We start from the raw sequence: 11961 nt of genomic DNA on the forward strand, positions 1-11961 counted from the left end.
AATATACTATAATTACTATAATAATATTATAAATGCGAAAGTAACTCTGTCTGTCTGTCTGTTACTCAATCACGCCTAAACTACTGAACCAATTTTCATGAAATTTGGTATGGAGATATTTTAATACCCGAGAAAGGACATAGGCTACTTTTTATCCCGAGAAAATGACGCAATCCCGGAAATCCCGCGGGAACGGGAACTATGCGGGTTTTTCTTTTACTGCGCGGGCGAAGCCGCGGGCGGAAACCTAGTTGATAATAAATTATAACAATCTTAATAACAACGTAAAGAAAAAGTTATGTTATATTAATTACACTTGCACTTTTAAGCGCATAAAACGGAGAGCTCCACAAGACCTCTGTCAACCATAGAATCAGACTCACCATGATCATAGAAAATATTATATGGAGACGCCACTGGGCGTTTGCCATGCATGCCAACATTAAAACTTTTAACCACCAGCTTAATGCTTAATAAGGCACATTGCAGGTTTAGAGGAGATTAAAAAAAAATATATTTATTGAATTAGACTTGTTGTACATAATTTTATATAGCCTGAATGCTCCCTTAATACATAGACCGTTCAACACTATATATCATATAGAAGAGCTTGTGAGTTTTTATGTTTAAAAATTTGCAAGTGAACGGATATGTATCTATATGAATTTTTAAATCATTATAGTATCGTTGGTATTCTTCAAGCTATTGTTTTAAAAATATTTCAAGGTATTATGATTGACACAAAATTTATATCAAATCAGCCTTATCTGATCAAAGATAAATCTATATAAAGCTACAATCAGAAGGCTAAGATACTTACTAAGGCCTTAGGTATATTCTCAATACATTTATAACTAGCTTTCCGCCCGCAGCTTCGCCCGCTTTGTCTAAAACATAATAAATTATATACTAAAACCTTCCTCTTGAATCACTCTAACTATTAAAAAAAACCGCATCAAAATCCGTTGCATAGTTTTAAAGATTTAAGCATACATAAGGACATAGGGACAGAGAAAGCGACTTTGTTTTATACTATGTAGTGATTTTTAACCTCATAACTTATTATTCTTTACATTTAATGCAATTTTGAAATCACAGTGAATCTATTAAAAATAATTTCTTTATAAATCTTATCTTGAATTAAGTTTTAACAAAATATTAAGGGAACAAAACAATTTGTGTCTACTAGCTGAATCCTTCAGTTTTAATTTCTTCTTTCTTACAAAGAGTCTTTCTTTGGCATTGTGCAATACTTTAGTATGTATAAATAAAGAATATTCTAATAAGAAACTTCATTCACTAGGTACTTAGGAAAAATGTGGCTTTAAAATATATTTAGGCAATTATATTATTTACATATTCACCTTATTTAATAATCAGATGTTCTTCGCAATATAATGACGCAATAATGAGAATAAAATGAGAACAAATGCGAGATGAATCACAATAAATTAAAATATATTTACAAAAGCAACCTACAATACAATTGACTAGGAATTATCTTTTATATTAAGAGAAACGCTTACCAATCATATCGTAAAAACTTGCAGTGTAGTTATCCACAAAATACGAAATAAAACCCATTTTATCTATCCATCAGAACACAGTCAAAACTTAGTCAAATATATTTATCGATTTATCAAGTCTCCACGGGCGAACCGGATTTCATTTAAACGTATTAAATATCAAATTACGCTGTGCTTGCTAATTTATCACATAGAATCACATTTCCTTGAAAAATAGCAAAACAATCACAAAATATTCACACAAAAGCTCTCGCAAAACAAGTTATTTGACAATTCATGACAGATTCACAGTTGTTTGAAAATTAGGTATTGAATTGACAGCTGACATTGATTGATCTAACACGAGTTTAGGTTTTTATTACTATCTATTAATTTAGTATACTAACCTGTGATACTAACAATACGGCTAATGATACAAAAGACAGATATTACTTTATATTGATAATATTTTCTAACATTAATTTTACTATTTAAACATCCATTCATTTCATTTATAAACTTATAAAAGTTATTGATCGCTTGATTATTGAACGAAAATGTCAATTTTCAAGTTGACATTCATAAATTATCTGGAAAATTATTAAAAATAACATTACTAAATGCTGATCGTTTATTTATGTTTTATTTTATATTATTACTAAAATGTAAAGTTTAATTTAAAACTATACAATAATTCCATTCAAAAATGAGTGAATTTATATTTAAAAAAATGATTCTACGACGTAGATTTTGTAAACGCGTTATAGTTGTTGCAATAGTGTTTATCGCATCATTTTATGGGAGTGTATTGCTGTTCGGTAACTTCAAAGGGCCCCAAATAATGCAAATAACTAATTTGGATCGTTGCCCAGCATGTTACGGTGTAACAGTGTGCCCAGAACTTTATTCCAATCAAATAATACTGGACAGTACGCATTGGTCGAGTATGTTTAATGTGAGGAACATTTTCTACGGATACACGAAGTCGAATCGACGAGTCGTGTTAAAGAAGCTCGCACACGATTGGGAATTTCGTGAATTTGACGAGAAGATCTGCAAAGTTATGAATCTCAGTGAAAGTTGTAACGTCAAAGCTTTATTGAATATATCAAACATTGACCAAAAAGTTATTGATATAGTTCAGTATAATCTGTCTTGGCCGGATACAGAACCAAGGAAAGGCATAGTTTTGTGTCCATATGCATACAGTATTTATGACTTGTTGCATCCACTGTTGAACAATCGTAATGGAAACTATAAATCTGAAATGATTAATATTTGGACAATGTTGAATATAAACCCAGAACCAATATTATTACAGGTATATTTATTGTATTATTAATTTATTATGTTAATCTTAAGTAGAATTATCTTAGTTTGTTTGGGCTTTTTTTGTTAGTTACCTCATTAATAATACGTAAGTGCATAATCTATACTAATATTATAAAGCTTAAGAATTTGGTTTGAATGCTCTAATCTCAGGAACTAATGATCTGGTTTGAAAAATTATTTCGGTGTTAGATAGCCCGATTATCGAGGTAGGCTATAGAGTATAGGCTATAATATAGCTTATTATATCATTATAATATAGCTATTATATCATTACGCTATGACCAAGAAGAGCGGGGCGGGTGAAACCGTGAAGCGCAGCTATTGCTTATTATAATTAAACATTAATCAAAAGGTTTTATTACTTTTCAGGTGCTCCCTAAAACAAAAGGTTGGCCTGTGCCTGCTTATGGGGGTGTGTGTGGTCGTCTCGAAGTGGTGGCATATGAGGGAGAATCATTATCAGCCCTTACTCATATTCCTTGGCTCAAGAAATTGAAATATGCCCAAAAAATTATTAGTGCTGCTATGGATTTCACCTTTAAGCATGATAAGTAATGGCTTTTTCAATTTGTAATTTATATGTAGTGAAGAATAAGTAATCATTATCATAAACTCCTTTTGTTTGAAGTCGGTTAAAAATAATGTTTACCTTTATATGAGAAACTAAATGACTTTTTTTGTTTTGATCTGGAATATTTAACAAAATGCAAATTATTTTTGAAATAATATTCTTACAATAGTAAACTGTTATGTAGTAATAAATTAATCAAGCTGTTTTTTTTTTCAGATTCCGTTTCTACCTTATGGACTGGTCTCTAGACAATATAGTGGCAAATGAAAAAGATGAGGTTAGCTTTGTAGATCTCGAAGATGTAGTCATACTTGATAAGAACATATCACCAAAGAAAGACCTGCCCGATTGGTACCAACGCTACAGTAGAGAAGTACTAGGACCTGGTTTCACTTTTTCTATTGAGAATATGTGCAGACATCATCTCAGTGATCATAATATATGGGCCGCCTGCTATGTCTTAGCTGGTGATGAAAACCCATTTCTATATCCCATACCCAAGGTAATAAACGACACAAGGCCACATTTTGATAGGCTCCTACATAGCTGTCTGAACGGAGATGATAAATTTCGCACAGCTGGCAAGTTACAACATGTAATAGAAGATATGTTGCTAGATGAAAAAGTCATTGCGTTGGGTGCGATAAGATAATTTTTTTACGTTCTGAATACTTTTTTTTCTGTGATATTAGTTTTTATAAATGTACTCAAAGCTTTGTAAAATCAAGAATTTTATAAGCGCGAACAATACAAAATTTTATTTATGGTTGTGAATAATGGTATACAATTTTTGTTTATGCATTTTATCATTTAAGTATTAAATAAACTTGATGGATGATAAATGAAGAATTGTTTTATTTGTCCATGTTTTATTTTATTTAAAGGTCTTGTAACCAGGCCATTAAATCTTATAAAAAAAGCACATGACATTACGGTTGATGACAGTGACAGTGACAAGTGACAACGAATGAAAACCAAAACATGTTTTGAGCTACGGGCTTGGCTTTCAGTATAAATATTTTTTAATTATTAAATAATTTAATGAATTTCCCTTTTAAAATATGATTTATTAACATTTTATTCTTAAGAATAGTCTTATAAACTTTCCCCATAATTAGTTAGTAGAACAAAATGAGTGATTCGGACGGTGAAGAAGAAAATATAATCCGGTATGGCACTCCACTTGAACCGTATGAAGAAGGTTTGTTTTATTACAGTATTTCACTACATTTCATATCCAAATAGACTGCAATAATTAATCACTACACAAGTTAAGGCCAGATAATCAGTCATGCGGTACAATTATTAAAAAATTAACTGTATTATATACCTAGCTGTTTTAGAATAATGATAGCTCTGGGCAAATTTCATCAAGATGCTATGTGAGAAATGATATCTTCACGAATTTTCACATTTTAAAGTTATTAAAAGATGTTGAAGTTGATGAAGAATCAATATTATCATCTTAAATTTTAACATGATTTTTAAAAATATTAAATTCAGTTTGTTATGAATGTACATTACCAATTAATACTTATGATAATCATTTTAAAGAATAAAACATTACCTTCACTACATATTCTCATTTTACCTCTCAATAGATGAAATACCATCAAAGCGCAAATATCAACAACCAACTGACCAATATGCTGTGGACGATCATGGAAGGCGGAGGTTCCATGGTGCCTTCACTGGGGGCTTCTCTGCTGGGTATGGTAATACAGTGGGTACTCCTGAGGGATGGACTCCGGCTACATTTAAAAGCTCTAGAGCAGAAAAAGCACAGCGTTCTGTAAGTATTATTGATTATTTATTTGCTCTTTGTTAATTGTTACTTTATTGATGACTAGCTTACCGGCCGCGGTTTCTCCCGCTTTGTCCAAAACATAATAAAATATAAAAACCATCCTCTTGAATCACTCTATCTATTAAAAAAAACTGCATTAAAATCTGTTGCGTAGTTTATAAGATTTAAGCATGCAAATGGACATAGGGACAGAGAAAGCGACTTTGTTTTATACTGTGTAGTGATGATATGTTTCTTTATTTTATGATTGCCTAATTTTGTCAATAGCTTTCAAAAAAATCATTTGTAATTTGAACTGTATAGTGTAATAAATATCCAAATAAACTTCCCAGACTATTTTGGATATGATCTCAAATATTTTTAATTGAATCAATTAAAACTCAAACATTTTATTATTCAATGAGACTTTTTCTATTAGCACTTTTTGACTGTCATAACATAGTTATACCATTTACCAATTTTTTTTAAGGCAATAAAATTTATTAAAGTGATAAAAATGTTTTTTTACAATTATAGAGTCAGAGACCAGAAGACTTTATGGATGACGAGGACAGAAGTGAATTTGGTATTGCTCCGAAACAAATGCTGACACAGGGAGAGTTTTCTGGCCATAAGAGAACCAGACAGAATAGATACCATGATGGTCCCATACCAGGTATGTTTAATTTTAAGTATTTAAACATTAATTTTAAATATAATGTACTGTTACTAAATTAGTAAAGGTATTTTGCTAATTTGTAACTGTGTGTGTGCTAACTGCATATAGCATAATTAAATACAAACTACCCTCAATTATTTTATCACTTATCTTTGTAAAAAAAAGTTTGACATTAAACGAAAGTAATACATATTTAGGTGAATAATGTTTTGAAAGATAATAAAAGAATATGTTCAATTTTCTTCACACCACATGCATCTTATAACTGCTAAGTATATAGATATACATATATTATTATTATAACATCACTCTTTTCTAAACACCTAAAAACATTTAAAACTAAACAATTCAACAGGTGAACCAGTACTAGAACAACTATTACGACCCGTACACGAAACGGCCGCTGTCAAAATGCTACGGGCTATGGGCTGGCGCGAGGGGCAAGGCACGGGGGAAAGATTAACTAGAACAGACAAGAAAAAGGCGAAGAAACAGCACAGAGTGTATGGGTGTTATATGCCGACTGATTTGCGACAGGTAGAGATAGTAATAGATATTTAAATAAGAGCGTGTGTGCCGAGCACACGTGTCAGAAGTGAAACTTCTTTGGCTATTTCAAAAATACTAAAATCGTCGCCTTACTGCATAACATGACGATATTGTCATGACGCGAACTTGAAATTTTACTCTCAACACGCTTAACGAAGTTTCACTTAAAAAAAGTTAAATTAGGTTGTGCTTTGAATTGTGTTTTTAAGAGATAGGTGTTGTACATTATTGATTAAATCAGTGTTGTAGACTTTCTAAGGAAAGTAGAACATCAAATGTCTAATAATTTATGCAATTTTCGCTTTAATTCATGTTAAATATTATAAATATGACAATGTTTGTAATATAAATAAAAAAAGTAAATGTAAAATTTTTTTTGAACGAAGCATATTTATTGGGATCGCATATTTAAAACAAACAATTTTTCCAGGAAAATCAACAGCAATCGGAAGACAGTTCAGACTCGGAGTTCGAATACGAAGCCCTATTCGCGCCAGACGATTATGAGCCTTATATCCTACAGCCTAAGAATGATCGTTTTGGTCTCGGTTACAGTGGCTTGAGTAGACACTCAGTATTGGGCAATTTGGTCGGTGAATATGGTAGTAGTGATACAAGGAGTCATCTTGTTATGAAGGAGAAAGGAAAAAAGGTAATTTTAAAGCATTTTTTTATGATAAGTAATTTATTTTTATATAATTACTGAGACAGTTATTTGTGTGCGGTTGATATATTTTGATGATTATAGATATTATGAATTATTAAATAAAATAAAAAGTTTCGTTTACTAGTCACTTGATGTTAAAATATGTTCCACATGACATTAAAATGATACTTTCTTCCCTTTTTACATGTTTTAAATTTATGGAATCATTGATTTCCTCTGATATTCTATGTTTTTTTGAGTATGCTTAATTATTTATTAATATACAGGGTGTCCCACTGTTGGTATACTAAGCTCAAAGTAGGTTATAGTTTTGCATACGCTGAGTACGTAAAAAATACTTATAAAATTCCAGACGCAATTTTTTTTCAAATAGATGAATTCTTAAAACTCTATGTGTACACCCATAACAAGCAACCGGCCCAACTTTGCCACCAGCACGTGAACTATCGTTTAAGATTATGTTTTCATAGACAATATGCTCACATTAGCGAAGCGGTATATGCCGGCTGCGCGAAGCTAGAGATGAAAACATGGATTTTTAGGAAAAATTTAGCAAAAATTTGTTGATGTAATTTTGTTGTTTAAGTATTTTTAACGTGATCAGTGTATGTACAAGATAAAAAGTAAAACAACTAAAACCCAACTACGACAAAAAACGACGCTGAAAAAGTATAAAACAAAAGTTAAATTGATGAACTAATAAAGAAGCTATGAACGAAAAGATGTGAATTAGGTATATGCAATCAGCCCATGAATACAGGTAAAGTCACAAGCAAATGCTAGTAATATATATATATATATTCAAAATGTACAAGTAAAAAGCTTTCAAATGATAACAAACACGGCATATTTATCTTAACTTTATTTTTTTACTCTGTATGTTTTGTCCGCTAGAGGGCGCCACATTAGATTTTGTGAAACCCCATATAGCCTATAACCAGCGGACAATTAAGACGCTTCTAATGATATGTCATTTGTCGAATTCTGATAAGTAGTTTAGAAGTTACGAGGGAACAGATGAACATACATACATACATACATACATACATACATACATACATACATACATACATAGCCTGTCAAAATCATAACCCTCCTTTTGCTTTGCCGTAGTCGGGTAAAAACTACAAGTCCCTTCGCGCTTAGTATACCAAAAGTGGGACACCCTGTATATGTATCTTAGTTAGTTATTTAATAGTTAATATTTATGTATCTTTGGATAGGCATTACGATTGCATTGCGAATAGCACAATGAAAACGCTTCTTTTTCTCTTGCAGTTTTTTGCTACCTAATTGTCGTCTAATTTGTTTTATTTATTGAAATTAAACACAAGCACTCCTTAACATTTGTCATTAGGTAAAATTGTTTTATATACTTAATAATTAAATATTCTAGGTCTCAATCCGCGGCCAAGCGTTCGGTGTGGGAGCGTTCGAAGCGGACGACGAAGATATTTACGCTAATGAAGATATGTCACACTATGACTTTGCGATAGGGGGCGCTAGTGAAAAGAAAATAGAGAAGAAACCCAAAGAGAGGGTGTGTAATGTATGTATTTTGTTATATTTTGTTTCATTTAAAATATTTGTAACATAAAATGTTTAATGGTGTGTTTATTAAATTTGATATTTTTTTGAAGCATAATATCTAATCAGTTCGTCTTTTATCTCATTCAGGAATGTCGAAATAAATCAAAATTCTTCACATTTCAAACATTAACTTTTCGATGAATAACATAACTGGAAACCATGACTTTATGAAATAAGGACATGTTATGAAACTACCCACATAACGCACAACAACCAAATTCAAAATGTACCAATAAAAATATTTATTTCAGGTATTACCAGGTTTCGTAAAGGCAAAGAAACCCCTGCCCCCAGTACCCTCATACCCGCCGCCAGTTCTGCCCCGGGACTATAAACCTGCCCCTGCTGGTGTTAGACGCACCAGGTTCGAGGCAACTAGCATGCCTCAAAGGGATCAAGGTAAATAAATTATATTATGACATAAAATCGCCCGGGATACGACGCGAAAGAAAGAAAAACAAACATAATATTATTAGTAAGCAACAAGCATATTCTTTAACTAATCTAAGTAGTTTCAGACGTTAAAAAATAAAAATGTAATAAAGTTCTTTATTTAGAAAGACAATTCGCCTAATGATTTTAAAATTGACATGTGTTTCAAGTTCGATTGACAAATGTTCCAAGTCCGTATCGATTAATTCACTTTAATCGATGTTTTTATGCAGGTTACCTCTCTTCGAAGATAAAATTGATAGACGTCAAATGTTGCCTATTAATTGGCTCGACTATAATAACTTATTCTAATTTGTTGTAATAGATAAAAAATCGAAATAAAAATTTAATCAATCATAATATCATTATGCATACTAATGTACATTTTATTTTTAGCTCTAGGCCGGCACGAATTATCAGCAGAAGCGCGTGGTAAGCTCCTCGGAGAAACACCAATACCACCCCTAAAGGAAATACCACAACCCACACCAACAAAAACAAGCGAACAAACAGAACACACAATCAACAAATTATTTGGTAAAAATATCAATTTCGTATCAACCAATGAGAAGAAAGAAGAAACACCGGATTTTATTTCCATAAAAGATTCAGGGAAAAATATAAAACCAGTGTTTAAACCGTTTGCTAGTGATCCTAAAAAGCAAGCAAGATATGAGAAATACTTGGTTGATAAAACTGTGGAGCGAGATGGCGATATGGGTAATGTGGGTGAGTGGGAGAGAGATAGAGAGATGCTCGAGTTTGAACAAGCGGCCAAATTGTATAGGCCGTTGTCTGGTGTTATGGGCGATAGGTGGGTTGATTTTATAGATTTGCAGTATTATAGTGTTTTTGTGAAATTTGGTTTAGCAATATTATAATGTAAATTTTTGCTTATGAAATTATGTCATTGCTTCGATACGATGTTTAGCTTTTTGGAATTTGATCTTTGAATTAACTTTATATTGTATTCACTAAGAAATAAAATAACTAAAATAATGCATTTAAAAATGAGCAGAAATTATTATTATTTTTTTGCATTGTATTTTTTTTTCAGTTGCTATTGTTTTAGAGTATATGAGTATCCTAAATCATTAAGTACTTTTAAATTGATATTACAACATAAAATATTAATCAAAATTTATTATGCATCAGATTCACACACGCAACACAACCCGACGAAGCATTAAACCCACTATGCGCAGTCGCGAAAAGTTCTACCAATTACGGTTTAGCAACTCCAGAGATGGAGGAGGCAGCCAAAATGGGAGCTTTTGGTGTTATGACGAGACGGAAGGTTGATTGGAGACCAGAGGCTATCGTTTGTAAGCGGTTTAATGTGCCTGAATTGGGAGGGGGCAGGTAAATATATATTTTTTAAATTGATGTAATACAGGCAAATTGAAAATGCTCTTTAGAACTGCTAAATTAGGGGAGTGGATTTAGAGTAATGTTTGTGAAAATTTAAAGTTGATACAATATTTGATTAGTATATGTTATTTTAATATTTTTGTTTAATAACTATTTGCTCGCTCTGACTCTAGACCAAATAAATATTAAGCGATATTTTAAACATTATATCATTATTTCTTAAACGCACGTAAACACATCCTCCAATATCGTTCACAGCCTTTTGCCAAGATTCATATTAATTACTAGTGGTCCGCCCCGGCTTCGTCCGTGGTACATATTTCGCAATAAAAGGTAGCCTATGTCCTTCCTCGGGTATCAAAATATCTCCATACCAAATTTCATGCAAATTGGTTCAGTAGTTTAGGCGTGATTGAGTAACAGACAGACAGACAGAGTTACTTTCGCATTTATAATATTAGTAAGGATTGTTTTATTTTATTTCAGTTATGCACCTCAGAAAGAAGACAAACCGAAAGTATCATATTCCATCTTCTCGTATATGGAATCGTCAGTACACGATAAAGACAGTTTTACTAAAGAACAGACTAAATTTAGCGGCTCCAAGTCATTAAGCACAGATAATAATAAACCTCAAGAAACAGCGCCAAAAGTACCAGAAAATATACCAATACAAAATACCCCACACAAAAGAATGACGGTAGCAGAACTATTTCTAAAAGAATCAGAAAAAGATATGCAAAATAAAGAAACGCCTCAAGCAATTACCGAAACTATAGAGAAATTCGATAAAATGGACCTCTATAAAGCAATATTTTTAAGCGACAGTGAAAATGAAGATGATAAAAAGACGAATAATGATTTTATAGACACCCCGAAAAATGTTGAACGAAATACGTCGCCCCCTCGCGGTATATTTGCAAATATCGACTTTGATGAAATTAATTCTTGGCGAAGGGCGCCTAAAGAAAAAGAAGATAAGAGCTCAGATAAAAAAGAATCAATGCAGAGTACAAATAAAAAATCTGATACAGATAAAACAAATAAGGCAGATAATAAAAGTACAGAGGAACCTGAAGTATACGGTCCTCAAATTCCAGTTAATTTACAGAAGACAATAGAAACAAATACTAACGAAAGTTTTAAGCCAAAGTTTAGAAGTAGAGAGGAGAGAAAAGATGACTCTGACTCGAGTTCCGATTCGTGGGTAGACGCTAAAGAAGTTAAACATAAAAAGCATAAAAAGAAAAGTAAAAAACACAAGTCGAAGCATAAGAAATCGAAACACAAGAAAAAAGACAAATAAATATAGGAAAATTATGATTATTTGGTCATTTTATTTATTTCATTCCTTATAAAAAATAATATGACTTCTTTTTAAAGTATGTGCCTATATTTTCAGTGCTCGTAGCATCAAGTCTTATGGTTCGGCACCTAATATTAATATCTGCAGTCTGTCAGAGTAAAATTAGGGTATTT

The 11961-nt window shown here is 31.8% G+C and overlaps 3 protein-coding genes across 3 annotated transcripts in view; 2 read left to right on the plus strand and 1 right to left on the minus strand.

Moving 5' to 3' along the window:
• LOC149897647 (DGAT1/2-independent enzyme synthesizing storage lipids) overlaps nucleotides 1-1789 on the minus strand; it is a 32625-nt gene extending 30836 nt beyond the window's left edge. The window contains exon 1 of the mRNA XM_090116020.1: nucleotides 1527-1789. Coding sequence (XP_089972146.1) covers nucleotides 1527-1584 — 58 coding nt within the window. The 5' untranslated portion in view covers nucleotides 1585-1789. The remainder of the gene's footprint in view (nucleotides 1-1526) is intronic.
• A 305-nt stretch (nucleotides 1790-2094) lies between these two features.
• On the plus strand, nucleotides 2095-4240 carry LOC149897648 (divergent protein kinase domain 2A-like). Its single transcript, XM_090116258.1, has 3 exons — nucleotides 2095-2826; nucleotides 3207-3388; nucleotides 3625-4240. The coding sequence occupies exons 1-3, from the start codon at nucleotides 2212-2214 to the stop codon at nucleotides 4058-4060; spliced, it is 1233 nt and encodes a 410-aa protein (XP_089972384.1). The 5' UTR covers nucleotides 2095-2211; the 3' UTR covers nucleotides 4061-4240.
• A 299-nt stretch (nucleotides 4241-4539) lies between these two features.
• LOC149897649 (G patch domain-containing protein 1 homolog) lies at nucleotides 4540-11808 on the plus strand. Its single transcript, XM_090116533.1, has 10 exons — nucleotides 4540-4609; nucleotides 5010-5200; nucleotides 5732-5870; nucleotides 6229-6410; nucleotides 6853-7074; nucleotides 8486-8638; nucleotides 8931-9078; nucleotides 9508-9925; nucleotides 10267-10473; nucleotides 10969-11808. Exons 1-10 carry the CDS (start codon nucleotides 4540-4542, stop codon nucleotides 11786-11788), a joined length of 2550 nt encoding a protein of 849 aa, XP_089972659.1. The 3' UTR covers nucleotides 11789-11808.
• Nucleotides 11809-11961: the final 153 nt, after the last annotated feature.

Source organism: Colias eurytheme, chromosome 25, assembly GCF_061535395.1.
Source record: "Colias eurytheme isolate Ceu_HAF_F1 chromosome 25, ilColEury1 Martin Lab GWU primary, whole genome shotgun sequence".
NCBI lineage: Eukaryota > Metazoa > Arthropoda > Insecta > Lepidoptera > Pieridae > Colias > Colias eurytheme.